This window comes from Thermoascus crustaceus, assembly GCF_041956765.1.
Source record: "Thermoascus crustaceus strain CBS 181.67 unplaced genomic scaffold VTN00scaffold_5, whole genome shotgun sequence".
Classification (NCBI taxonomy): Eukaryota; Fungi; Ascomycota; class Eurotiomycetes; order Eurotiales; family Thermoascaceae; genus Thermoascus; species Thermoascus crustaceus.
The window spans coordinates 421738-449414 of record NW_027192531.1 but is presented as its reverse complement, the minus strand read 5'-3'; the positions used below and the strand labels follow the sequence as shown (position 1 = coordinate 449414).

Here is a 27677-nt window from a genome sequence, read left to right as displayed (position 1 = left end):
CAAAGATCTACCCACCTGAGGGAAAATCGTGGCAAACACCTTGATATCCTCCGACTGCGGGGTCGGGAAGTGCTCCCAGTCCATGAACATGCTGGCCTTTCCGATCAGCGCCATCAGGTTCAGCTGAGCGTAGGTCTGGCCCAAGCAGTAGTGGGGTCCAGTGCCGAAGACCAGCCAGTTCTTGGACTGCTGCTCAGCGTTACCGGTGATCCATCGGTCTGGGTTGAACGACTCGGCATCCTCGTAGGCATCTTCGTCGTGGGTCGCGGGCCACACGGAGGGAACGATCATGGAGCCCTTGGGCAGGGTGTAGTTGTCGGTGATCGGGAAGTCCTTCTTGACCATGTAGGGAACCATGATGACGGGCGGGCGGTAGCGCAGGGTCTCCTTCACGACGGCGCGAGTGTAGGTCATGTTGTCCAGGAGCTCCATGGACAGGCGGGTGTTGCGGTCACCGTTGCGGACGCGCAGGTTCTCCTCGCGGACCTTGTCCAGAATCTCGGGGCGATCGGCCATCAGCTGGAAGAGCCAGGTGCAGGCGCTGCTCGTCGCGTCCTGCGAGGCGAACAGGAAGGTGAAGATGGTCTGGGCAATCTCGTAGTCGGTGAAGTCGCGCAGGACGGAGGCCGGCTTCTCGGACTCGTCGACGGGGATTCCCTTCTCGATCTTCTCGCGGTACCTGGCGGAGTCCTGCTGGGCCTTGACCCAGGCGTCCATGATGCACGTCACCTCACCACCGGCCGCCATGCGGACCTTGCTCTTCGCGGCGCACTTGGAGAACTCCTCGAGCACCATGTCCGCCGCCTTCTTTCCGTACCAGGTCTTGGTGTACGGGAGGATGATGGGGAAGTTGACCAGCTCGAGCGCGGCGGTGATCAGGTAGTAGTCATCCGCGATCTTCTTGACAGCCTCCTCGGTCATGTAGTGGCCGACGAAGGTGCGGCAGGAGACGGCGCACATCAGCTCACGGAACTCGGGCATCCACGGGGTGGGCTGGAGTCCATTGGCCTGGGACTTCTCGACGAAACGCTTGAAGTACACGTCGTACACTTCCTCCATGCGCGGGATGTACAGCGACAGGGCGTGGCGGGTGAAGAGACCGTTCAGACCCTTGCGGTACTCGACGTGGGCCTTGCCGTCGAGGAAGACCCAGTTGGTCTTGCCCAGGAGCTTGTGCGCAGCGTCGACGACACATGGCTTGACGTAGGTCGGGGAGTTGAAGACCTTCCGGGACATATCACGCGTCGACGCGATCACAACGAACCTGATTGGTTCCCATCAGATCCTGGTCCGCATGGGATCGAGGAGACGAGGTTCCAGGGGAGCGACGCTTACTTGTGGAAGACCGAGACGCAGCTCAATTCTCCGCTGTCCCACTTGGCCTTGTATTCGTGGAACTTGGGGTTGACGGACTGCAGGAACGGGCCCATGAAGGGAATTTTCATGGCCGGGCCAACGATGGAGCCCTTGAGCCAGATGTACTTTGCTGTAGATTTCGACGCGCATCAGTGACTGAGACCAGAATGCCGGGCATCTCCCGAGGCCACGCGCATGGGCCGATAGCGCACGCAACGGCTGTTCACTAGGGGGAGGAGACGTACCCTGATCATAGATGACCGCCGCGAGAAAGAGCGTGAGAAGCGCAGACCACCAGGTGAAGCCATTGTAGATGGTCATGAGCAGGCCGGAGGGATTGGAGAATTGGACGGAGACGGTCGCATCAGCGGCAGGGGAGGCAAAGCTCCCGTTGACGTTGACCATGGCGGTTGCGGATGTTTATCAATCTATGCTTCTATCTATCACGGTAGCAAAGTTATCTGGGAAAAAGTAAGGAGGGAAAAAAAAAAGGTGGGGACCAAGGTCCAGAGTCGGGACTGCACCCGGCAGACGGACGATGGAGAGTATATGGACGATGCAGAAGGATGGAGAAGGCACAGCAGAAGGAGGGAGAGGGAAGAGAAAGGACAATTGGGGGAGGAGAGAGCGGTGGTGTTTAGTGGACAGAAAAGGAGCGATCGGGGCCGGCGGGAAATGAACAGGCCGGAAGGTCGAGCGTCCGGCGGGCGGTGGTTGGAGGAGGGACTCCTGTCACTAACACCTCTAACGACACCACGGCCAACAGAGAGCCTGAGCCGTGAGCCGTGCGGAGCGGCCCAAGACGCACGTTATGGTCCACCGCGTTAGTAATGCTGTAACTAGCCGTTCACACGCGCGCGCGGCGCAGCATGCAAAAGTCTGTTGAGTCTTTGTTGATGTTCAGGGAGGTAGATCGGCAGCGCGGTCGCAGCGTTATTTCCGCAGGACGGAGCATGGTGCTTGTTACGGGACAGGGCACTTGAAACATGAAACAGGTCTGTAGATTACACTACTACGCCGGGCGAGGAAGATCACCAGAGTGATCCGTGTTGTGTATGCTCTTCGCAGGGAGACGCCCATCTGCTCCATCAGCCCTCTTGGCCCTGCTAGGCTCCCGGATGGCCCGGCTTCCGGCCCGTGCGACAGTCACGTGAAAGGGAGAAGGCCAGATCTGCGTGTGATGTCCTGCTACAGAGAATTTTCTGCCATCTTGAGGGAGAACCCGGAGAAAAGGGGACATGAACCGTCTTCCATGCTCATTGATGTCATTAGGAGGCCTCCATGTTCAAGCAACTATCATGCTGCCATCCATACTGCCGTTACGTATGTACATACATGTAAACAGACGCCTGGGCCAAGCAATGATCACCGTAGAGACCCTCGTTCTGCTCACGAGCGGCCAAAACCAAACCATCCCCGCCGTCCTTCCTTCTTCTCCTGCGGTGCCTTGGTTTCCGCCGGAGCCGGGGCTGCGGTGACAGCTTCCCGAGGGTAGTCGATGTAGTTCCATGCCACGTCCAGGAACAACGGCTTCACCGCGACAGGTTGCATCTTGGGTGGATACGGGACCAGGTTGCTCAGATCCAGTCCGTCTGCGGAGTACTCGTCCATCCGCTCGACGAGCGGCGGCTGGCTGGTCGCCCCCGTTCCTTCCTGGGCGGAGAGATCCTCGAGCGTGACCAGCCCCCGGTACTGGGCCACCAGAGCCCGCAGAACGGATCCCAGAGCCTGGACCTGTCCGGAGGAGACGTCCAGTCGCGGAGGCCCGTCGATATCGGGCACTGGCTGCAAGGCAGACCTTGCAGCCGATGCGAGATCCAGCGCCCGGGCATACAGCGCAAGAGCGTTTCTCGGCCTCGCCAGGAAGCCGTGAGACCGTCCAATCGCAAGGCACCTGGACGCATCGGTGTTAGCAAGCCATGATAAAATAAGATATGCAGATGAGGTGGAATACCGTAAAGCTCGGAAGTAGGACCGCTTTCCGTCCAGCTCACGGACGAACGTGGGATCTCCAGCCACACCGGGCAGTTCCCGCACGACGTCCAAGTTCTGCAGCGTCGAGTCGTACAGCGCCACCCGCTCACGAAGTCTGGCTAACTTCTTCCCGGTACCTTCCTCTCTCTTGGCGCCGCCTTTGCCCTTTTTGGGCGCCTTGACCAGCTCTGCCTCGAAGACGAGTCCGTCCTGCTCTCCGCTCAACACTCGGTTACGTCCCACTCTCCAACCGACCAGGGCATAGTTGACTGCCGTCCGGGTGACTTGCAGAGCCTGCAGTCTCTTGTCACCGGGGTCAACACCTTCTCCAACGAGCTCATCGATAGCAGTCTTTGTGGCATCCACAGCGTCCTGGCTTGCGCTGATGACGTTGTCATAGGCCGCAGCCTTGTCCTTCGATGACGCCGATTTCCCGTCAGGTCCTGCTAGCCAGGACGAGAGGTAGGATTCTGCCGCAGATACAGCTCCCAGCGCCTGCGATATGGAAGCGTCTTCGATAGGAACGGTTCGCGATCTCCACATGATGCTTTCTGGGAGCTGCTGGACACCTCCATCGGCCGCCCTCTTGGCTCCAGCGCCCTCCTCAGCTAGACAAGCCGGGTCGATGCGTTCAACTTCCGATCGGAGGTCTGCATCAGGTGGGAAGTACTTAACAGCCAGGGACGGCAAAGACAGGGTGCGTGGGAGTTTCAGCTGGTACGCCGCATATCGAAGACTAGGATCGATAGTACCGGAGAGGAGATCGCGAAAAGCGTCCTTCCTCACTTTCTGGCCGAGTGCCGTATAGATGACCCGGGCAGTGGCGTATTCTCGAAGGCTCTCCTCCCATCTCTGCTTCTCCATCCACAGCGCTCCCGAAAGGGAAGCAAGGTACGCGCGAGCTTCAAGAAGGTCGATATTGCTAGCGTGAGATGTCTGTTGGTCCTGCAGGACGAGAACAAGCTGTTTCGCATATCCGGTTGCTTTGTCCAGTCGTGTAATGATGTGTCGTCTGGTAGCACCGACGATTCCTTTGGCTGAAGGGTCCGCAGAGTGGACGGACTTCATGTGCATGGCGTTGGCCCATGCCCTCTCGGAGCTGAGCAGCAGGAGATGTACATATCTTCGCGCACAGATGTCAGCAGATCATAAACACCTCAACAAGGTACTGGATACGTACGCCACATTGCTTGCTACATTTTCCGCGGTCACTGGCGGCTTAGCCGTGTATTTACGGCCTTTGGGGGTGGTCTGCTCAAGCTTCTTGCGGACTGTGTGCAATCTGCGGGAGGTCTGCGCCCGGTAAGTGTTGTAGTCCCCGACGAGGAGGGCCTCCTCTCTCCGGGAGAGGACAAAGTCCGTGATCTCCATGCTGCGCGGTCGGAAACCACGAGTATCTATCTCCAGCGTGTCCAGCTGGCTTCGGCGTTCGCATGCGGCGGCGGCTCTCGTGTGCGGTCAGGGCGGTGGGCATTTCTCGGCCAAACGAAGGCCCGAACGTCCCACCCACCCGGCGCCGCAGGATCTTTTGGTTTAACTTCATCCAGGCTTGCACTTGCCGGAGACTTGTCCGCGAAGAGCAAAAATCATCACTCACTAGCAGAGGCTGACTGAGCTCTGCTTTACTCCCTCTGGCTCCCGGAAGTTCCTGAAGCTCCCAGTTCGGTTCGACAGCGTCTTGCCAGTTTCGGGAGTAGAGCTGGACCGTTTTGTCTTTCCGGTAGGTCTATCGGCGGAAAAAAAGGTCCCCTCGTTGTTGAAAGAAGCATTGACCCCGTACCTCATGCTGACATGGGTGGTAGCAGCCTGCAGTAAAAACACGATATGTTGCTCGCTGCGTCCGACCGGTGATACCCAAATTTCGCGTTACAGTTATCGAGGGGAATGCTCGAGCGGGCTGCCGGATGTCTCGAGAACGCAGGGCAGCGTTTCCTTCGGGATTCCAATGGTGCCATTCGGAGCCGAAGGTCTCTTCCCCCGCGTTTCTGGCGCTACAATGCCGCGGAACGAGAGTACCCGCTCTGGTACCTGGTTTTCTTGCAGGCGTCAAACCAGCGCTCGTCACGGACGGTGGACGCTGCCCGGAGCCCAGGACCGACCGTGGACGATGGCTCCCGCCCCGTTCTCGACTTTTTGTATCCTCCCCAGGCCCAGAGGTTTGCCGCGTCATGGATGGGACGCCCGGGAAAACGAGTCGTAACTCGAAAGAAGAGAAGGGGCATCCCCGAATTGACAAGATCCTATACGTCACAAGCGGGCAACGTCTACAATGATGGCGAATCACAAAACTCTTCTAGTTCCGCTGTTGGTGGCAGGGGTCAAGACGTGGAGGAGAAGAAGGTGGCCGATCTCCTGGAATTCCTTGCTGCAGAAGGCCCGCGAGATTACGAAAAGGCCTGGGATCTTTATACGGATTGCAGAGATGATCCGAAGCTCAGTTCCCGCACTCTGGCTTACTTCAGAGACGCTGAACAGTGGATCGATTGTGGCCGGGCTAAACGCTTGTTTGATGCCATCCCAGCTGCATACCGCTCTGCGGAGGATTATCTACACATCGTACGACCCCTCCTCCGCTCCGGGGACGCACCGGACATCGAAGAAATATGCAGGGAAGCCATGGCAACGGCTGCTGGCTTCCAGTGTTGGGGGATTGCCTTTACTGCATTCGTGAATGATACGAAATGGGAGCAAGCGCTACGGTTCTGGGATTTCAGGCCGGCTGAAATGGAAGACGACCTGACACATCCCGTGTTTGATCACTTCGAAATGTCGCCCCATCTCCCGGATTGCATTCTTGCACTTGCTGAGTTCCTGGAAAGGCAAGGGAACGGCTATAAGGATTCAGCATCGGCTGACTTAGCCAACTTTTTGCTTAGCTATGCCTTCGCATCCCCTGAGATCATGCAAGAAATCGCTACTGAGACATTCCTGCTTCTGACTCGCAGGTTCAAGCAGCTAGACCTTCTCAGAGCAGATCATTACCTAACGGCTATAAAGACCCTTCGGTCAACCAAGGTTCGCTCCACGGTCATCAAATCGATAGTCGTCTATCGCAACTTCCGCTGGCACATGGCGAACGAAGTTCCCCCCAAGCGACTCTTGCAGGGCCTCTTGGAGACCCTTGCTTCGTTGGAGATTACCCATGGTGTTCAATATCTCCTCGATGAATTTGCCTTGGCCTATGGAAAACCGTCTCTGGAGGCATACAAGTTAGCGCTGATCGCATATTCAAGAGCCGCAGATGTAGAGAATGTACAGCGAATTTTCGAGGATCTTGTGAGAGACCACGGCAAGCCAAGAAGCCGAAGACTCCTGACCCCACTCCTATATGTCCATGCTAAGATGGGAGACGTGGAGGGGACTCTGCGTGAGTTTAGAAGGATATCGGAGGAATTCAACTTGGAACCGCACACCGTGGCTTGGAACATTGTTCTTACGGCTTATGCAAACGCTGAAGACCTTACGGGTGCCTTTACAACTTTTGAGGAAATGTTAGGAAAAGGCGTCCCACCTGACTCGCATAGCTTTGGAATATTGATGGGTCTCTGCGCCAACAGAGGCGATGTTGACGCTGTCCGCCATCTGTTTGCTGTAGCACAAGCGCGCCAGGTGCAGATCACGACTCCTCTCATCGACACAATCGTGGAAGCTCTCTGCAATAATCAGAAACTTGACGACGCCGAGAGGGTGGCCGAGGCGGCTCTTAGCCTGGACATTAAAGGCTCACGGACTCGAATGTGGAACATGCTGCTTTGGAATTACGCCTTCAGGGCTGATTTGGATGCAATGTCCAGGATCCAGTCTCACATGCAGGCCGCCGGAGTGGAACCTGATGGCATGACATATGCTGCTCTGATGCTGAGCCTCGTGGTCATTGGAAGGCCCCATTCCGCGCGTCGTATTCTCCGGACACTGCATCGGAGCCGCCGCATTCACGCCACAGAGTTCCACTATGCTCTCGTTCTGTACGGCTATGTCAAAGCTCGCAACCGTCACATGGTCGACATTGTCTACCGGGAAGTCACAGAACGCTTCCACCAGCCAGGATTCAGTACGAGACTCCTAATGCTCAAGAGCCACTTAATCACGGACATGCAGCAGATAGAGAGAAGAGGCGATAAGAAGAACAAGGATGTACGTCTGACGAATGCGGAGAAGTTCCTCGCCGAGACGATCTCGCAACTCGATATCAACACGCTCGCGTCGAAGCAGCCTCAGCCCGGAACATCCAAACTATCCCTCAGAGAGGCCTTTCCTGCAATGTACTATGAATTCATTATAACGGCCTACGGCACGGCTGGAGCCTATGAGAAGGTTCAGCAGCTCTTCGATCAATATCTCAAAACCGGACGGCAATTGTTCTCTCCAAGCCATGGCGAATCCCCTCCACTTCGTCTGCTTGCTGCCCTGATGTATGCGCACTTGAAAGCTGGACAATACAACAAGGTTGAGGAGTGCTGGAGAATGGCATTTCCGCGTGCAATAAAACTAGCCAGCCGCCCCAACATTGAGGCGTGGATCTCTCCCGCTCAGCCACCTGAAGCGACCGTGGATGGGCCGCCCCAGCCCTCTCTACCTGATTCTGCCCGGGGAAAGAGGCCTCTCGTGGTGAACTCTCCAGCCCCCAATGCACCAGGCTCTGAGACGCCTACAACCATACTCCCGTCGCAGCGTTTCACGTTGTCCAGATGCCTCTCCCTCTACCTGCGGTCTTTGGCGTACCAGAACCAAGCTTCGAAAATCCCGGAGGCTGTGGAGGAAGTCGAGAAGGCTGGATTTTCCCTCACGACCCACACCTGGTCTACCTATGTGCAGATGCTGAGTGCTTCCGAGAGGCCTGCTGATCAATTCAAAGCATTCGCTACATTCGAGGAGAAGTTCATGCCAAACTTCCCTGGATGGCAGAACCTCCGTCGAGGATTTGCAGTGAGACCTGAAGGCGCTCCTCAAACCATTGACGAGGTAGAGCCTCCTATGAGAGGGAAGCGCTTCGGTTACATCGGTAAAGGCGCCCGAAGAATCTGGACCAAAATACAGCCTGACTTCATGCAACCAACGTACATCACAATGATGTATCTCGGCTCAGCTCTGCTTGATTTCAGGGAGAGGAGTGTCGTGGACGGAGGCGCCGAATTGAAGGCTCTGTACACCGTGGCGCCGAAGACCGTTGAGGCGTTTGCTGACATGCCTTACCTGCGTGAAAAGTTCCAGGGTGTTCTGATCCGCCATCGCCAAGAGCAAGGCGATAAGTGGAAGGGCATGGAGCCGTATGAGCATTTCGTGTGGACAGGTGGTGTTCTGGGCACCGGTGGCCAATCGAGGATTATGGCGTATCCAAGTGACACTGAAGCGCCCACAGAGGGCAGCCCAGACCGGTCGTCCGCTGATGGAGAACGAACTCAGGAAGGCCGCGAGCAAGGAAGTGAAGTCCGCTCTCCTACTGACAGGGCCAACGCGACTGACTCCCGGCCCGACAACATCGATGACATGCCGGAAGGCGAGCCTGAACCTCACGAGAGAACACTCGACTACCAGGACGAACAAGACATGCAGACTGAGATCCTTTTGGAAGCCAGACGTCGAGAACTGGGCATTGGTCATCTCGAGGAGGATGAACCGGTTGATATTGATGAACGCCGACCAGTCAAGAAGAACCGGACCCTTACACAGCCAGAGCCGGAAGACGAGGAAGATGGTAACAACGAAAATGAAGTCGATGAGACTGGTCACGATCAGGATGAAGACACGTGGGATCATCACGATGAAACGGCCGCTGGAGACGAATCCACACCTGGTGCAGCAAGGACCAGGGAAACAGACACGGGGTTGGAGAAGACACATGGGGCAAAAACCCCCGACGACTTCCATGAGCGGAGATAAAAAAAAATTATGATGCTATCTTTAGTGTGCTCGTTATGAATTTTGGCTTTTTTGTATAGTATCTCTGTGAGAGAGAGCATTGCGTTTTGGATTATCAATGTCTTGATGCTGTATATAACTATAGACACAATGTGTATGATATATCCACTCAAATCAGCAATGAATCAATTCAGGCAGTGATCTATACTGTAGAAAACATGCGGAAAGATTGAATCATACACGATACTTTTATCCGCTATATATATTTATCTTGACATCGTCTTTTTTCAACGAATTCTGTATCGAAGCGACTGCGTAAGAATTGAACGGATGACTAAGCAGACCAGCCGCACTTTCGGCCCGACGCGTCAAGGCGCGCGGGACGCGTTCCAATTCTGCCCGATCGGGACAGCGCGTCCACAGAAAGATCAGATCCTCCAACGCAGCGGGCACCGACGAGAAGAAGCAGAAGACAGCAACACGCACACAACACCGGTCGGAGCCAGTATATGATACCCTAACGTTTTCATTACTTCCATTGTCTTTGTCAATTCTGTCCTTCGCTTCTTCTTTTCCTTTTTTTCCCCCCTTGGTAATTCGCCGCCATGGACGGCGTCCAGCTCCGCGATGAGGCCGCTCAAGATAGAGTGCGTGCCGCTATGGAATTCCTTGATCCGAGTGAGTCTTTTTTCCAAATGAGCTCTGGAATTATTTATGACAATCTGTACTGACTGATTTTATCCAGGCGATGCGCGCGCACGAAGGTTCGCCAGCTCAATTTCCCTTTCCTCTCTCCCTTTCCTCACCGTCTATTCGCGCATGATTCTGACATCGAGACAGCTATCGAGCGGATATCGTGTTGATGCTCAATCGGGGGTTGCGGCGTCTGACAGTATGTGGTTTAGCATTTCATGGTCCTAGATCTGGGTAATTTGAGGTTGACTTCTCCCGCAGGTCAGCATCGACGAGATCAGAGCGCATAACCGTGAGCTTGCAGATGGGTAAATATTGAGGTCCTTGTTTGGGAACTGAAAAAGGGATTTTTCACTGATGGCGGGTAATAAATAGACTTCTTACGTCTCCGTTCGATTACTCGCAGGCCTTTGATAAGGCCCTTAAGGAGGTCATCAAGACCTTGCCTAATCGGCCCGCTAGAGAAACTGCTGATGATGTGGTACGTCTTGGATGAATACTCTGAAAAAGAGAAAGACTTGGTCTCTTCGTGAGCTAATAAGTTATTTTCTAGATGTACTACTGTGCATACGTCGGCGCCTTTGGAGAATATGCATGCAACCCTCGCACGTTGAGTTCCTCGCATCTGAACCGCATGATTTCCCTCGAGGGGATCGTCACGAAGTGCTCCCTTGTTCGGCCGAAGATCATCCAGAGTGTTCACTACAGCGAGAAGAAGAACAGATTCTTTGCCAGGAAGTACAGAGATCAGACTATGACCGCCAGCGGGGCGACGAGCTTGAACGTCTACCCCCAGGAGGATGACGAGAAGAATCCGGTAAGATTGATGGTCGGAAAAAGTAAGGTGGAAGTTATACTGATTTTATTGGATCTAGCTCATCACGGAGTATGGATACTCGACGTACATGGACCACCAAACCATCTCGATCCAAGAAATGCCAGAACGGGCCCCCGCAGGCCAGCTGCCACGAGGAGTGGAGGTTATCCTGGACGACGATCTGGTAGACCGTGCGAAGCCCGGAGACAGAATCCAGCTGGTTGGTATTTACCGGTCTCTCGGAAACCGAAATGCTGGCGCTGGATCTTCGACGTTCCGGACAGTCATCATGGCGAACAACATCATCCAACTGTCTTCCAAGTCTGGCGGTGGGATTGCGCAGGCGACGATCACCGACACCGACATCCGAAACATCAACAAGATCGGAAAGAGGAAGGACGTCTTCAATCTGCTGTCGCAGTCGCTTGCCCCGAGTATATACGGGCATGATTACATCAAGAAGGCGATTCTGCTCATGCTGCTTGGTGGAATCGAGAAGAACCTCGACAACGGAACTCACCTTCGTGGTGACATCAACATCCTGATGGTTGGTGATCCTTCCACTGCGAAGTCCCAGCTTCTGCGTTTCGTCCTGAACACAGCTCCCCTTGCCATCGCCACAACCGGTCGAGGCTCGTCTGGCGTTGGTCTTACTGCCGCGGTCACCACGGACAAGGAAACGGGTGAGAGGAGGCTCGAAGCAGGTGCAATGGTCCTTGGTGACCGAGGAGTGGTCTGTATCGACGAATTCGACAAGATGAGTGACATTGACCGTGTTGCTATCCATGAAGTGATGGAGCAGCAGACAGTTACGATCGCGAAAGCAGGGATCCACACGTCTCTGAACGCCCGATGCAGTGTTGTCGCTGCTGCAAACCCGATCTACGGCCAATACGATCCTCACAAGGACCCGCACAAGAACATCGCCCTGCCTGATTCTCTGCTCTCCCGTTTTGACTTGCTCTTCGTGGTCACAGATGACATCGAGGACACGAGGGACAGACTGGTCTCGGAGCACGTTCTGCGCATGCACCGTTACCGCCAGCCAGGCACGGAAGAAGGCGCCCCTATCCGGGAGCAGCCCAACCAGACCTTGGGCGTTGGACTGGAAGATAACCAGGACAGCAACAGGCCCACAGAGGTGTTCGAGAAGTTCAACATTATGCTTCACGCGGGAATGATCACCACCAGCAGAGGCAAGAGCCGGAACCCCGAGGTTCTGAGTATCCCCTTCATCAAGAAATACATCCAGTATGCGAAGTCGAGAATCAAGCCCGTCCTCACCAAGGGAGCCGCCGACCACATCGTCGCGACGTACTCTGCTCTGCGAAACGACGAGCTGTCCGGCAACCAGCGCAAGACCTCCCCCATGACCGCCCGTACCCTTGAAACCCTGATCCGTCTGTCGACTGCTCATGCAAAGGCACGTCTATCGAGCAGAGTGGAGGAGAAGGATGCCAAGGTTGCCGAGTCCATCCTGCGCTTTGCTCTCTTCAAGGAAGTCGTCGAGGATGAGCGTCGCAAGAGGCGGAAGACAGCCGCCTTCGATGATGACGACGATGACGATGACGAGGAGCCCGACTACGACGACTCCAGTGACGAAGAGCCGCCCACGAGGAACGCCTCAACCGCCACTCCACGATCAAACCGCCGCGGCGGCACCTCCAGAACGACCCGCACATCAGCCGCCGCTCGTACCAGCGCAACGAACGGAGACGACGCTGCCTCCGAGGACGGCGACGGGCTGTACGACGCCAGCCCCAAAGGCCAGCGGACCCAGTCGAGCCGTACCCGGACGCAGACGCAGACTGACTCCCAGATGTCGGTGGCATCGTCCCAGCCGGCCTCGCAGCTAGTCCACTCCCAGACGGACTCGCAGACCGGCACGGCTGCTTCTTCTTCCTCGCAACAACCGATCCAGCCTGCCCGGCTGGAGACCTTCCGCAAGGCTCTGGGTCCTCTGATGGGTACCCGGTTGTTCGTCAACGAGGATACGGCAGATGTCGAGCAGCTTATCGGGGCCGTTAACACGGCTATCCGTGCTAACCCGTCGTTGGGTGAGCGGCATGTATTCCAGCGCGCGGAGGCGATCCAGGCGCTGAAGGAGATGAATGAGAGGAATGAGTTGATGTGAGTATTATCAGAATCTGCCAAAAATCTAAACCGAAGTTCATAGGTAACCTTTGCTTTCTTACCAGGTACCTCGAGGACGACGAGACCGTCTACCGGATTTAATAATTGTTCACTACTGCCCTTTTTCATTCTTCTAACACGACGTTTGAAATATGAATTTAAATGCTCCCTCTTTTCCCACATTGACTTTGCACCGTCCCACGGCGTCTGGAGTTGAGTTACATAACCGAGAGCTCTACTATCTTCTTTTTTTTTTGCTTGTGCAACGGACCAATTATTGTAGTGCCATATGTATGCTGCATGTATGTATGTATCAAGGATCCTAAAGTTTACGAACGATCAATCACCACACATATCATGGTGACGAGTCGAAGTTGAATCGAGTTGAGTATCTGTCAGTTGTGTTTTCTTTCTTTTTCCGTTGCGGAACACCTTTTTGCTCCCTTTTTCCTCATCGATCAGGTAAAGTGAGCTATGGTTGCGAGCTGGCTTCTAAGTCTGGGCAATCTTGTCGCGGGAGTGTTGATGAATTTGCATCATCCAGGGCAATGGTTCTTATTTTTAACATGGGCGATACAAGGATATGCAAGGGTGATGACATGTTGATCAACAGAGAACCATTGCATGCCACAATTTTAAGTCACCGTTCGTATGTGATCTGTTCGGATCCCCCAGATCTAGTTCTGAGAAGGTAGTCTTTGACAAGATAATTCTCATCCACCAGTGGTGTGCGAATCTGGGGGCCAAAACACTAGTGTCCTGAAGATCAGCATCAGCCAGCGCTATCTCCACCGATAAAAGGGGTCGGTGATAAAACAAGCCGTACAGTATGGGGAACGAATATTCTTCCTCCCTTTAAATCTCTGTAGCTGTTGATATTGTTTTCCTCTTACTGGGATTTGAATTCCCGCTGGTTTGGGCTATTATTGGCAAAGTACTTAAGTTGACTTCAAAATTTCCATGAAGCAGTACATGAGCCAAGCAGGAAACTTCGTTCTCTTTGCTGTAGGGCGGCATACGCCCACTTCTGCCCCCAGTTGTTATCGGACGATATCTTCTAATCGCCTGTTGCGCACTTGCTGAATGGTGTGCTTTCCTGTCGACTTCCCTTCTCACGATTTCCGAAAAAAAGAGTCATCCAGAATAATGCCTTACGGTATTCACAATCCGCTGCCTGCATCTCTGAGCAGTCCGTGCCCCAATTAATATGCCGGTTTCCCCACAGTCGCTGACAATTGTTTCCAGGCGAATGCAAAAAGGCTGCCAAGATCCTTTCCTCTTTCAATGACCCTAGATCACCCAGTCCTGACAGCATAATTCCTCGAAAATTTCTGGCGGGTGCCAAGGTGGGAGAGACTCCTTCTTCACACGCATCCGGCCTTGGGTTCCTCTGAAATGAACCACTGACCTTGTGTCTCTGCAGGGTCTGGCGGTTATAACCGTTATTAAAGCCGCATTCCTAGGTTCTGCTCGGTTCGGTTCTGGCCTTGTGGTCTCACGTCTCGTTGGTGGGGGGTGGTCAGCCCCATCAGCCATCGTGACTGTCGGGGTCGGATTTGGTGGTCAGATGGGTCTTGAGTTGACGGATTTCGTGATTATCCTCAATGACGCGGCGGCGGTCGAGACGTTCTCTCAGATGGGGAGCTCGACCCTCGGTGTGAACCTGTCGCTTGCACTTGGACCGATCGGGAGAAACATGGAAGCAGCAGGAGCGGCTAGCATAAAAAGCGTCGCGGGCGTCTACTCGTATTCCAGCACCAAAGGTCTCTTTGGAGGCGTCAGCGTAGAGGGAAGCATCCTGGTAGAACAAAGGTACGCCAACAGGAAGCTGTATGGTCGCAAAGTCAAAGCGCGAGAACTGCTCAGTGGGGACATTCGACCACCACCGGAAGCGGATCCTCTGATGCACATCTTGAACTCGCCTGCGTTCACTCCACCATTCAGCCCCGGACTGCCTGCCGACATGCCTCGCGAGACGTCTCACTTGGAGACACCTCTGGAACTGCCTAGCGAACTGCCTACAGAAGTGCCTCGGGAAACGCCTCATGAATTGCCTGCCGAGGTGCCTCCAAGGGAGTGATGAACAGCCCAATCAGGGGGCCCCAGGAAGCGCTATCCAGTCCTGTGGGGAGAGAAGGATCCGTCGAACAGCAGGGGTAAATACAGTTGTAGCAGCTTTCAATCATATTGTAACGCCATAGTCTACAGAGAACCTACAGACTAGGCAGTTAGGTGATTATATAAGACACTGGCACAAGGCTATAGTTAGTTATAACTGAGAGTATATAACCAAAGGCTGAAGCTGACCCCTTTTAGAGGTCAGCAATCAGTTCTACTACCTTTGCTACTCTAGTATTAGATAAGTAGTAATATCTAATCTTTAGCAATCTCTGTATCTCTATATGCTTCATCTGAACCTCTAGGTACCTAGTAGTCCTGTAGAACATTTAGATATTCTAAATCTATAATCTGAACTCTGTTGTCACAGTTCTGATGGCTTATCTCTCTGAGAAGAAGCCCATTAAAATATTAAAGATACTACTAAGATGATTCTCTTGCATCTCTACAGCATAGTTATCAGATGCTAAAAGAACTAATTCCGTAATAGCTCTAAATATTAATTCTGTTATAGATAGAATTGCCAGGGCAGCTGGAGGAATCCAACTCTCACCTCGCGGGGAGGACACTTTGTAAGAAAAACAAACACCGTTTACCATTTCCGTTGCCACGGCTTCCACTTTGGAGGACGGTTCGGAATTCCTTGTTTCCCTTGTGTGTCCTTGCAGGCCTGTTCTTTCCAAGGATTAATAGATGAACGCGATCTTTGCCCTTTGGCAGTCGTCGAGCGGACTCGTGAGATATCCTTGGCTCCTCTCCGGATTTCCATAAATCCGGGATTTTATCGGTGACAGAATCACCGATAGCCATACAGACTGCGATTGGCGCTGCAACCTCAGCTCCGGAGAACAGGACAGCGTCTCTGACCCCCCCTTGAGCAAGGTTGATAGCACTCTTGAGCTCTGCCCTCCCATCACCGGTTCCTCCAGCATGGAGGTTGAAAGAGCAGAGCATTCCATAACCAGGAATGTATTCCGAAAAGGCATCGATGAGCTCCGGCCAAGTCATTGGTAATTTACGAAGATGGCAGATCTATCCTGCACTTCCCGGAAAGCAGGTTAATTGATATGACTCGTTGTACATGAGGCAAAAAAGAGATTTGAAGAATAAACAAAAAGGCACATACTGAATCTACCGCGATCTTAACAGAAAATTTGTCAGACCAGAGGTAGCAGTTTGGGTGATTGCTAGGCTAGCTGCCCTTATACAGCGGAATGAAACTCGACAGGGGGTAAAGTGAAGACGAGAAGACGGCTTTGACAGTCCAATACTGTGGCAGAATAAAGAAATTGAATTTTTGAAAGCCCAAGACAGGAAACAATTCTATCTTGGTTGGCATATCCGGCAGATTTAATACTAGGAATTGGGCGCTGTTTGTAACTATCTGACTTGCCTGACGTAGACCACCATACACCCATTGCCTTATGATTGAAAACTTGACCGATGTAATTCAAGACTTACAAAGCTTCTACTTTTTACATAAACAGTCACTGCAAATATGCATGTAAGCATGGCGTCTGTGCTTGGGGTTACAATGCAGCGATGGTACAGTACAACAATGGATCTTGACTGGATGTGCGAAAAAAAGCAAAAGGATCCACCGATCTCAGACTGGTAGATCCTTCCCTATACGCTGTGTCACATTTCTCTTTACAGAAAAGTAAATGCGTGAAGGGTTTCTAACGAGAAATAGACTTCTGAATGTGAAATTTTTTTTATAGCTTTGAACGAGTATTTTGGCCGAAACATGTAGAGTAAAGAAAAAAAGTTCAACAAAGAGCAGTAAAAAGCCATCAGGCCATAATCCATCTGAGCCACACACACACACACACATACACACAGAGCACATTATCATTCAGCCAGCCTCGCTGCAGTTCTCGTGCGCCCTAATCATCCACATGGAAAGTCATCTTTGATGTCGTACTGCGACTGCATACAGGGAGTTGTACTACATTGGCTGCTATGTGTGTAGCCTTATGGTCAGAGAAAGGACTATGGCCCGGCGATCCATCCAATACCTCTCTCTAATCAGGTATTCAGCCAGCTACGCCGTAGATCAGCTCTAATCATCCCCGGATTTTCATGCAATGAGTCTGTCCATGAACCGTGAAAACTAAGTATTAAATTGCTAACCTAGACCAGTAAATGCATTTTAAGTCTATGCAGTGTTACCCACCTCAATGGCAAGAAAACTCTCAAGTAAAGTATACATATCTCAAAAGGTTTAGTTGCTACTGCTGCTACGAAGGGCCTCTAATAGCGTCCAAAAAGTTTGATCCACCAGAAGTCGAGCAGCTCTTCGCAGATATAGAGCATTACAGCCTCAAACAGGACTACCTCATAAGCTGAAAGTTGGGGAGTTCAGCCAGCCTCAATACTGATATGACACGAGAAGTGTGGAACTATAAATCATGAGGCCAGGTAGATCGAGTGGCAACTGCTGAACTTGCTGCAGCAGCAGTCGGAATCAATGTCAGGGGCACATGCATTGCTGAAAACTTGAAAGTTTATTCAAGGCCATCAGATAACTAACTACTAAAGTTGATGAATGATCATGCGGAACTCCAACAATCTTCGGATCGGAGCGGAGAGCAGTTCTCAGCTTTGTGTATGTACTAATTCAATTCGTTTAAAGTTTTGGGGCGAAAAAAAGCTGGCTGGCTGATCTCACATCCGATGAGGTGTATGCCGAGCCGAGCTTTCTTTCCATTGACTAATAATAATCCCTGAAGGATTTACAGAAAGCTAGCTAGTTGGAAATGCAATGGAGTTCAGGTAGCCATTGCTACTGTACTCATTGGTATATTATTCAGTTGGAACGTGTGGAGGGAAAGATTGAGAGAGAGACGAATTGATGATCGTCCATTCCCTGCACGCGTCAATCAAGTCAGTTACCATGTGACATTGGTGAAGGAAGGTAACATCCCTGCTTCATGCACGCATGCATATGTAATTCTTTGATGATAAGCGAAGGGCAAAGAATATCTCCAGGTCTAGATGGGCGGTAGAAGTCCTCTTCGGCTATAAAAGAAGTAATATATCCCACCTTTGCTGTAGATTCGGACAAATACCATCAACAGATCTACTTCTCAGTCGACTTTGTTTCAAGAAAGACGTCCTTTTTTATATCTCTTTACATCTAGACACCATGCCGCAGACCGTATCTCTCAACGTGGGCCTTCTCGACACCGATACACTGACGACAAAAAGTAGAGAGGTTCGTTGTCACACGAATAATTAATCATTCACACGTCCTTCAAACGTTGACTGACTCTCACATTTCCTTCCTTCCTTCCTTCCCAGGTCGGCAAAGAATAACCCCCAAAGCTCCCCGACGGTCTGAACAGCAAACGCCGCTGGCTCCAGTGCGTCGTAAAGAACGAGACACGAGACCCAATTCGCGTTCAAATACAAGAGCACCTACTGGAGTTCTGGCCGTTACTGGATCGCCGCGGAAAGCGTGGAATCGTTCACCCAGATGGTTTTCAGCTGCTGTAACAAGGACGGGGGTCTTTCTTGACGGGGGTTTCGGGGGGGGGGGGGGGGGATAGCTTTCGAGGCGGACTTGGATACGCAGACGACGTTCGACGGTGCGATTATCCGTCTATTTTCATATTCAAATTCCTTATTACCCTGGGCCTGGCGGTCTGGCAATTACTGACTGACACCTGACACCTCCCCTAGGGATTCACGAATCCCCAGTTTGGGTCGTTCAAGGCTGGTGTTGTCGAGTCGTCAAGCGCAGAAACTGGCTATGATAATGCCAGTGGTGACGGGAATACCGCCAATTTCGAAAAAAAAAACAACTACAAAGGGTCTGCCCAGTTGGGGAATCCTTCTCCCATTCGGTTCTACTTGGCAGCCACCGCGGGGCAGGAGCAGATGTTCGTGATACGCCAGGAAGTCTTGTGAATTTACTACATGTGTCTGGCTTTTGGAAGAGAGGTTCTGGCGCTGTCATCGAGGGCTGCTTTTTGCTGCATTTCCCTGTACTCCAGGACATGGAGCTCTCTTGTTCTCATTCTGCGCTGAATATAACGTAAATGATTGGATCGAAACGGAGCATACGGTGATAATCATAATTGCGTGACATCCTGCGTGTAATAACGAAGAGGGGCAGGAAAACAGATCTCGAACAGGGGATTTGTTTTTTCTATCTTCTTTCCAAGGAAATCATTCATCTAGGTATATATTTGTCTCGTCTAGTCGGTACACCATGGTATATGCATAATCACACAATGGGCGTAGACACCCACAAAACTCCAAACCTTATCATACACAAGAACGATACACCAACGGCTTAATGCGCCGAATGCAACGTCTAATTCCTCCTCTTCTGCTCCCTCCTCCTCACATCCTCCATCTCCTCCAGCACGACCTGGTTGAACTCTTCCCAGCCATCAAGGTACACGTGGTGCCCAGCCTTGCGGATGATGACCACCTTGGCGGAGCCATTGTCGCGCTCACGCTCCTCGGGCGTCGCGTCGCGGAGCACCCGCTGCTTCTCCTCCTCGATCTTGGCCTGCGCGGCGTAGCCACCCTTGACGTCCATCCAGTCGTGCTCGCCGTACATGAGGACGACGGGGATTCCGTTCTCCCGGGTTGGCTGCGGCGGGGTAGGTTGAGGTTTGTCGTCGGATACAGAGGTTGAGCTCGAATTGGACGTAGCACTAAGAGCAGATGAGGGCGTGGACGTGCTAGTCATCGCTGGTTCTGACGATGGCCGGATGATCTGCCGTCCGACGCCGTGGATGCGTCGGATCAGAGGGCTGCGAGCGAACGCGCCCGGAGCGAGGATGTATGCCAGCGCGTACTCACCGCTGCCGCGGAGGCGGAAGATGGAGTATGCGTAGTCGTGCAGGGCCTGGGCTTCTGGAGCAGGGAGGTGGGCAAAGCGCCGGGACGTCCAGCCAGAGACAAGACGTGGCCCCAGGGGACCGGCCCATCGGACCAGGCTGAAGGGGGAGATGTTGGAGTCCCAGAGATAGGCCAGCCATTTCGGGATAGGTCTGCTGGGAGGAGGATGAGAGGGTTTCCCGTCGGACGTGTCCCTCTCCTTCGCGGCCGCTTTGGACGGCTGGTTTAAGATGTTGTTGTTGTCTTTGCTCGCTGTCTCAGAGACATTGCGGGAGTCCTGAGTGAACTCGTTGGCAAGCGTCGTTTCTGACGGTTCCGGCATGTCTGCGTTGACCGCATAGGGATCCTCGGGAATGCCCACGGGGGAGGCCAGAATCAGCTTGTTCAAGCGGCCGGGATACTTGAGCGCGTAGGCCACCGCCATGTAACCACCCAGGCTGTGACCGAGGAGAGTGAACCGTTCGATCTTCCGCTTAACCCGCCATTCCTCCAGTGCGTCGATGAACCAGTCCTCTGCCTCCGTAATGGCGTCCTGCCGGTTCTTGGCCTTGATCTTGAACGGGGGCCGGGTGCTGCGACCCATACCGAGCATGTCCAGGGCGTACAGCTGCCAGCCCTTGGCCCGGCTCAAGGGCTCGAAGTTCCTGTAGAAGAAGCCCAAGCCGGCTCCGTACCCGTGGAGGATGACCAGGTTCTGGTCGGCCTGCTCTCCGATCCGCTCGACGGAGAACTCGTTCAACGCGCGGTCCTTGCCGCTCAACTCGACCATGCTGGAACGCCAGCGTCGCGGACCGTATGGGTCATCGACCGAGTTGGCAGTCACCTCCCCTTGCTGGCTGAGGTCTTGCGACTTGAGACTGTCCTCAGCGCCATTGGGAGTGTCGGCTACGTTGCCGGTCTGCCTGTGTGTCGGGGCCTGCTGTAGAAAAGGGACGTAGGAGAGCACCTTGTGCTCAGCCACTGCCGCGGGGATACTCGCCCACTGGAGATGTTGTCAGCACCGGAGAGGTCCAGGAGAAGGCACATTGCGTGAACCCACCCATTGACTGAAACCTTCCTTGTATCCTAGCGGAAAGAGACCGGATGACGGCCGCGGACGGGCGGCATAGGGCGAGGTTGAGCGCTGCGAAGTCAACGGGCTCTGCTGAGAGCGCCCGCGGACGCCGTCATCCGGCTGGTTCAGAGACTCGGACGCCATGGGGTGATAGTGTGAAGAGGAGGATGGGGAGCCCGCGGAGGGCAGCGGAGACTCGGAGGTCGAGTACGCCTGGGTACGGCGGGCGAGGAAGCTGGGAGATGGAACAGAGAGCGTCACATCTAGCGCCCAGGGCCGGGGGATCTGGAGGAGAGAGACAGACGACGAGACGCGGCCGGGATACACCTTGGAGAAGCGTTCTGGAGTGACAGAGAGGCTCTGCCACTCGCGCGGGCAAGGCGGAGATCAAAAAGGCCATACGTTGGCGGCGAGAGGAGAGATCCAGAGTAGGCAGCAGAATAACGAGAGGCTAGACGAGTTAGTGGCTGGCGGAGACAGGACGACTGGAGGAAAAGAAAGCCACGAAGAGAGACGAGATGAGATGTCTGTACAGAGAAGAAGAAGATCGGAAGATCCAGATCCAGCGGTGGCCGCGGCTCCTACTCCATCTCGACCTCTCCGTCTCGCCGACTTCAGCTTCAGCGTCAACCATGCCGTAGACCTCTTGACGCCTCTCTCTCTCCCCTCATGCACTCCGTCTATCTGCCTGTCTAGATCTCCTGCATACCGTCACTTATCTAGATAACCGTCTACGGCTTCACCACCGCCCTCCGTCCTGCATGCTTCGAAACACCGCTCTCCAGCATGTCCGCCTCGCTGGACCAGCTCGTCAAGGGCGCTCCAGCCCCTGAGGCGAAGCTATCTGCCTCTTCCTCACCTCCTCCAGCTTCCTCCACGCCCGATCCGCTGTCGACGCTGCCCTCGTCCCCGCCGCAGATCTACCTGAACCTCCTCATCCTCGAGAGCTCCCTCCGCGCGCAGTACCTGGCCCTGCGCGAACGTCGTCGCCAGAACACCTTCTTCTGCATGCTGCTCGCGCTCTGGATCGCATACTTCTCCTACGCGCTCTTCCTACGGCCCCGAGAAGATGGCCGCGGCGTCGGTGGCTCCGTGTACTGGGTGGTTGAGATGGGCGAGAAGGTCGCGCTCATGGGCGGCATCGTGACGGGCATCCTCATCTGGGGCACCGGGCAGTGGGAGCGCGGAGTGCGCTGGCCGCGTCGCTGGCTCGCCGTCGCCAACCGTGGCCTGCGCGGTATGAACACCAAGATCGTGGTCATCCGGGGCCCGTGGTGGCGCGAGCTGCTCTCCTACCTGTCTTTCCTGTTCCCTTACTCCTCTTTCTTCCCCTCCCACACGGGGGGAAACTTCCACTATATCGAGCCGGAGTTGATGAAGCGCGGTGGCGGTCGACAGCATTACTACAATAACTACTACTATGACGGCAACAGCGACGATGGCCTGGTCGAGGAGGACCTCGCGCCGGGAGGTGACTACATCCGTCTACTCCTCCTGCCCAAGTCCTTCTCCCCCGAATTCCGCGAGAACTGGGACGAATACCGCACCGACTACTGGGAGAAGGAGAACGAGCGGCGCGCGCAGCTCCGCCGCAAACTGCGCGAGCGCGAGCGCCAGCTCGCCCGACAGGAAGGAGGCTGGCTCTGGTGGCTGGGCCTGGGGTACTGGAGGAGCAGTAGCAGCTCGCGACGACGAAGGGAACGAGCAGCGGCGGCGGAGAAATCCCGCCGCCATCACCACCATCACCACTCCAAGTCCCATTCTTCCTCCCTTCATGCCCGCCGTGGCACCCGTTCGGACTCCACGCCCTCCCGCGACACGACCCCCATCGACGGGCAGGAAGAGCAGCAGCGTCCCCCATCCCGGTCGTCACTGTCCGGGCGACGCTCGTCCATCTCCGGCACAGAGCAGCAGCAGCAACAGCAGCAGCAGCAGGGCCAGCAGAGCCGGCGGAAAAGGAGCTCCAAGACCTCTTCCTCCACCTCCACCGCGTCCTCCTCCTTCTCTGCAGCGAAAGAGAGAGGTCTGTCTCCGCTGACGCAGGCCCAGACCCGGGAGGGATCTCTGTCCGTTTCGTCAGACGAACCATCCTCTCCGGAGCGGAAGGGGAAGAGGGCGACGACGCCGGAGGCGGCATGAATCTTTCTTCTCTTCTCTCTTCTCTCTTCAGCTCAACGATAATTTTGCTTGCTTGTTTTTCTATGTACAAGGTAGCGTGCTCATTCTCCTTTCTTAAATAATTCCATCTTAAACCCGAATCGAATCGAATCGATCAACTCGACTCGACTCGTATCGTATCGTGAGGTGTTGTGTGTGTGTGTGTGTGTCTGATCCCGGTGTTCCTGTTTTGTCTATCTTATTATTATGGGCGTGGTATATGTATGGTGTATAACAAACACCAGGGCTGGCGAATTGAATTGAATTCAGTCGAAGGGAAATCAAATCAGGTCGAATCGCGAATCTTTCCGGATAGAGTAGAGTTTAAATGAAAGAGAACAAGAAAATGGAAAGGAAAACCCTTGAATGATTACTTGTATATTGTCAACATACAAATAACATAGAAGAAGAAGAAAATGTAAGTTGAAGGCGAAAAAAAAGTGTCTTAATTACAATTAATATCTATCTAACATATACTAAGTAGCTTATGAAACGAAATCTATCTAATCCTAAGGTTATAGCGCTAAAGATTTGTCACCTGCACTCTGTTAAGTAGGTGGTTCCGTTCTCTTTTCTTCTATCCTTTTCCCCGGTCCAGTCTATACATGTATATCTTCAAGGATGGCGTCCATCTAAAACGTGAGATATCCAGAACAAAAAAAAAATTTTGAGGTAGGCTAGTGCCTACCGAATTACCAAAAAAGTAAATTGTTTCTTTTCCTTCCCCAGCACGCGGTTGATGCGTCCGTCGACTCTCCATGTCTAGCCGCTAGCCGCATAGAGAGGTCCGTATATAGTAGAGAAGTGCGCGTCAAGATCACGACCTCCGCAGCGCAAGCGCAATCCACCCGAACAGGCGGTAGACGGCGATGATAGCGATCAAAATCCCAACCCACTTCCCCGTCCTTCCCTCCGCATATCCATACTCATGCAGCACGCCACTGCCCCGGATCTTGCACTGCGGCGCCAGATCCGTCTGATACATGCAGTGGCACCCAGGACCGCAGTCATACACGCGGCCCGAAAACTCGTTGACCATCATCCCCTGAAACACGTAGGCCTGGTAGTCGATGTAGTGGAAAACGTACTTCCAGAACGGGTTCAGGATGGTCGGGGTCACGAGGAAGCCGCCGACGGACATCCAGAGGCCGTTGGCGAAGGCGACGAGGGTCAGGGCGATGACGAAGTTGGGGAAGATGGAGGAGACGAAGACGACGAGGGATTCGGCCGCGACGAGGTCCAGGAAGAGCCACATCACCCAGGTGAAGAAGGCGGAGCCGTCGGGGCGGAAGTTGGAGAGCCAGTAGGAGACGATGGAGAAGAGGATCGAGATGATGACTGCGTTGTCGCTGTCAGACTTTGTTTACGGGAGACAGATAAGTAATTGAAGAAAGACTTACATAGGAACGGCAGTCCAATGATAAAATTCGAGATAAGAAAGGCAAGCGCTCCGTAGAGACCATTGGCCCGCTCCTTGACGAAGTTCGCTCTGTCTTCCAGATAGGCGGGGACATATGCTACGGCCATGAAGGACATGAAGGCGGAACCGAAGAACTGAAGGAAATTAGTAAAGCAAACCTATCACTGGAGATTGTGTCAGACTCACAATTGCGTTGATGAACGGCTGGATGTATTCCTGCGAAGTGTGCAGACGCAACCACACTGTTCCCATCATGATAGCCAAACCTGCGTCGATTAGCAAAAGCCCAGGTGATGTTAGTCCGCCGCTGGCTACTTACCAAGGTACATCACGATTCGAATCCCATACGCGACCACATCCCGATAACTCTTGATGAACGAACGGTGCAACAGTGTCAGAATGACAAGAGGAAGAGGAGGTCTCGAGAGCCCCTCCGTGGATAGATGCTGTTCACCCTTCTCAGCCAACTCTACGAGACGGCCAATCTCACTCTCCATAGCAGCTGCCTCCTCTGAATTCGTCCACGCAGATTGGATCGTCTTGAGATGTTCTTCTGCGGTCTCCTTGTCGCTGGCAAAGTCGGCACTCACGAGGTCCAGCAGGAACTCTGCAGGGTTGGTGAACGCAGGGATAGGGTGTCCTGTCTTGTTGAAATAGTCTTTGACATTCTGAACCGGACCGAAGTAGCAGGTCTTTCCCCTGGAAAGGAGGATGAGCTTGTCGAAGAGCTCGAATGTCGTCGCGGACGGCTGGTGGATACTTGCTATGATGATGAGCTGTTGTAATGATATCAGCGGGGAGTCTTTCATATTTCGCCATGCCTTTGGGGTTCTCTACTGACATTGTTCTTTTGAGCAAGTTTCTTCACGTAGGAGATAACCTCATAACTAGCCGTCGAGTCAAGTCCACTCGTGGGCTCGTCAAGGAAGAGGATCTTCGGGCAGGTTATCAGCTGGCTGGCAACGCTGACTCGACGCTTCTGACCACCACTGATTCCTTTCCTAATGGGAGTTCCGATAAGGGTGTTGGCCTGTCTCTGAATACCGAAAGCTTGAAGAAGGGATTTGATGCGTTCCATTCTCCTCTCCTTGGAAATATTCCTGTTTGAGTCAGCACATGTGTTTGCGGTACGTAGGGAAATTCTGATTGCCATTTGGATAGGCACGTACCTAGGCAAAGAGAGCTGAGCAGCAAAATGCAACGTCTCCTGGACCGTCAAGGACCCGATAAGCGCATCCTCCTGCTCGACATACGAGGTGATCCGCTTGAACAGCTCCGTGCTTATGTCCATGCCATTGACCAAGACATCGCCCGTGATCTTCGCACCCGAGGTCGCAGCACGGCGTGCCAGGACATTCAGAAGGGTTGTTTTCCCACAGCCAGAGGGGCCCATGAGCGCGACTAACTCTCCTGTTGCACAAATTACATATCAGCATATTGTCCCTATAATATCCGGAATCCACAATACGTATATGTCGGGTTTGGACAGTACAAACCTTGAGTGGCATATCCGCTAGCGTCGCAAAGAAGATCCCTCGCCTTCTTCGTCTCGCGATCCTTGACCGTCACGATCAGCCCGTTCCAGGCGAAGCTGTATACGGTGCTGTTCAGCAGGGAGGTGTCTTCGAGGTCATTCGCCTCAAGATCGCCGCTGCGGGAGCGAGCGTGAAGGCTGGAATCCATGATAGAGAAGGTACGGTCAGGGACAACAGCTCAGTGAGTGAAACAAAAAGTATATATGTAAAAATATAAGGCCGAGAATAGAGATCTTATCAAGCTGTTCGAACAGTCTATCTCACCATCACGTGCGATACAGGGAGGAAGGAAAAAAAAAGAAAGGTAAGAACTTCGACAGATAACTCCGCAGCTTCCTTTTTTTCCTGAAAATAGTGAGATAAAAGACTACCCTATTGAATTGGGTAGCTAGCTACGTTGTGGACTGTGAATGATGGGGGACCTTGCATGAGCTTTGCTCTCTTTTAAGGCTGCTACCCCCTTCTATATCTGATAAGGACGTCATGCGGGATCCCCCAGAACGGGCTCCTGATGTCAGTCGCCGTTCGACACATCAAGGCTGGCTGAATGCTGGACATAGGTGCTTCGCCAATCATCAGATCGTACTGCTTTGGGAATTGGCTTATTCGAGGCGTGTCTGTTGGGTCCCCGATTTTGGAGCCCGAGTCAGCACAGCAATTCGGCCGAGTTCGAGCAGGGCAATCATCCCCGTGGAATGCGAGAAGGGGGGTGTTGATTGATCCATTGCTGATAGCTCAGGCCCTCACAGATATGTATATGTATTCAGTTGACCAGGGAAAGATAGATAGACATATCTATCTACCGCATTAGCAAAGAGATCTCTGAATGAAAGCAGCTTGTGTAGGTGGGTTGTAGGCCATGGACTGGGGGGCAGGCACCTATGGAAGTCCTCCGTTATATCCATAGCAACCTACCCATGCAGGGCACTAGAATAGTACAGTACAGGTATGAAGATGCGCCCAATCAAGTTGGCGATATCCGCAGAAGCCCGACGGGCTGAAAGATGAGACGGATGATGTTCGATAGATCCACCGCGGGGGACCCCAGGTCCCCGAAAGTCACGGGCTTGACCCTCCGCGGGGACCATCTCTCGGGGAAACGTCGCCTCGTCCACACCAGCTGGATTCTGAACCCCGGAGGATATCGCCAGCTTGATCGATGCTAGGACCAAACTAGGATCTGTTTCTGAACCGAAGTTACCTAGTCTTTCCGAATTGATGGATCTAGTACTGGATAAGTACAGTACATTCTATCCTAGTATGTCTTGCACTACGTTATCATCCTTGATGAATCATATAATTTTTAACTAAAAAAAATCCAGATATACTTATTTGAATTACCACTTAGTACGTCTTAACCTGATAAAAAGCCCCTACCTTATTACCTGATACTAGCACCATACTCCATCCCCGACCCAACCAACCAAGCCGATCGATCCCGTATATCTGTGGCAAAAAGTCCGACAGAGATCTCGGACGGTAGATGAAATTATCCATAAATAACATCTCCCCCGATCCGGACACGGCTTACTCGGGCGACTCGGACGAGTCGGGCTCCACTCTCCGGTTCACCCAAGGTTCGCCCCGAGTTAGAGAGAGGAATGGACCCGTGTCTGTATCCGCACGCCGTACCGTGTAGTGGACGGGATGTATAAGCAGGGAGTGTCTGGACTTTTGGACTTGGACCCGGGATGGTTGTCTGTC

At 53.4% G+C, this 27677-nt stretch overlaps 9 protein-coding genes across 9 annotated transcripts in view; 5 read left to right on the top strand and 4 right to left on the bottom strand.

Moving 5' to 3' along the window:
- Positions 1-1761, bottom strand: part of VTN00DRAFT_7742 (uncharacterized protein) — a gene marked incomplete at both ends in the record, with an annotated part of 2200 nt that extends 439 nt beyond the window's left edge. The window contains 3 exons of the mRNA XM_069434519.1: positions 16-1264; positions 1336-1486; positions 1602-1761. Of these exons, the coding sequence (XP_069286008.1) occupies positions 16-1264; positions 1336-1486; positions 1602-1761 (1560 nt within the window). The remainder of the gene's footprint in view (positions 1-15; positions 1265-1335; positions 1487-1601) is intronic.
- Positions 1762-2745: 984 nt separating this feature from the next.
- VTN00DRAFT_7741 (uncharacterized protein) lies at positions 2746-4701 on the bottom strand (the record flags this gene model as incomplete). Its single annotated transcript, XM_069434518.1, has 3 exons — positions 2746-3250; positions 3311-4453; positions 4511-4701. The coding sequence occupies 3 exons, from the start codon at positions 4699-4701 to the stop codon at positions 2746-2748; spliced, it is 1839 nt and encodes a 612-aa protein (XP_069286007.1).
- Positions 4702-5214: 513 nt separating this feature from the next.
- VTN00DRAFT_7740 (uncharacterized protein) lies at positions 5215-9210 on the top strand (the record flags this gene model as incomplete). The annotated part of the gene is made up of 1 exon (XM_069434517.1): positions 5215-9210. One exon carries the CDS (start codon positions 5215-5217, stop codon positions 9208-9210), a length of 3996 nt encoding a protein of 1331 aa, XP_069286006.1.
- Positions 9211-9794: 584 nt separating this feature from the next.
- Positions 9795-12934, top strand: VTN00DRAFT_7739 (uncharacterized protein; the record flags this gene model as incomplete). The annotated part of the gene is made up of 8 exons (XM_069434515.1): positions 9795-9867; positions 9935-9953; positions 10030-10081; positions 10144-10190; positions 10258-10363; positions 10436-10699; positions 10758-12829; positions 12898-12934. 8 exons carry the CDS (start codon positions 9795-9797, stop codon positions 12932-12934), a joined length of 2670 nt encoding a protein of 889 aa, XP_069286005.1.
- A 1044-nt stretch (positions 12935-13978) lies between these two features.
- On the top strand, positions 13979-14912 carry VTN00DRAFT_7738 (uncharacterized protein; the record flags this gene model as incomplete). Its single annotated transcript, XM_069434514.1, has 3 exons — positions 13979-14021; positions 14078-14178; positions 14256-14912. 3 exons carry the CDS (start codon positions 13979-13981, stop codon positions 14910-14912), a joined length of 801 nt encoding a protein of 266 aa, XP_069286004.1.
- Positions 14913-18098: 3186 nt separating this feature from the next.
- On the top strand, positions 18099-18862 carry VTN00DRAFT_7737 (uncharacterized protein; the record flags this gene model as incomplete). The annotated part of the gene is made up of 2 exons (XM_069434513.1): positions 18099-18167; positions 18635-18862. 2 exons carry the CDS (start codon positions 18099-18101, stop codon positions 18860-18862), a joined length of 297 nt encoding a protein of 98 aa, XP_069286003.1.
- A 409-nt stretch (positions 18863-19271) lies between these two features.
- VTN00DRAFT_7736 (uncharacterized protein) lies at positions 19272-21005 on the bottom strand (the record flags this gene model as incomplete). Its single annotated transcript, XM_069434512.1, has 2 exons — positions 19272-20789; positions 20847-21005. The coding sequence occupies 2 exons, from the start codon at positions 21003-21005 to the stop codon at positions 19272-19274; spliced, it is 1677 nt and encodes a 558-aa protein (XP_069286002.1).
- A 642-nt stretch (positions 21006-21647) lies between these two features.
- On the top strand, positions 21648-23000 carry VTN00DRAFT_7735 (uncharacterized protein; the record flags this gene model as incomplete). The annotated part of the gene is made up of 1 exon (XM_069434511.1): positions 21648-23000. The coding sequence occupies one exon, from the start codon at positions 21648-21650 to the stop codon at positions 22998-23000; it is 1353 nt and encodes a 450-aa protein (XP_069286001.1).
- An 835-nt stretch (positions 23001-23835) lies between these two features.
- VTN00DRAFT_7734 (uncharacterized protein) lies at positions 23836-26121 on the bottom strand (the record flags this gene model as incomplete). The annotated part of the gene is made up of 7 exons (XM_069434510.1): positions 23836-24356; positions 24419-24572; positions 24625-24704; positions 24758-25214; positions 25280-25538; positions 25608-25848; positions 25935-26121. The coding sequence occupies 7 exons, from the start codon at positions 26119-26121 to the stop codon at positions 23836-23838; spliced, it is 1899 nt and encodes a 632-aa protein (XP_069286000.1).
- Positions 26122-27677: the final 1556 nt, after the last annotated feature.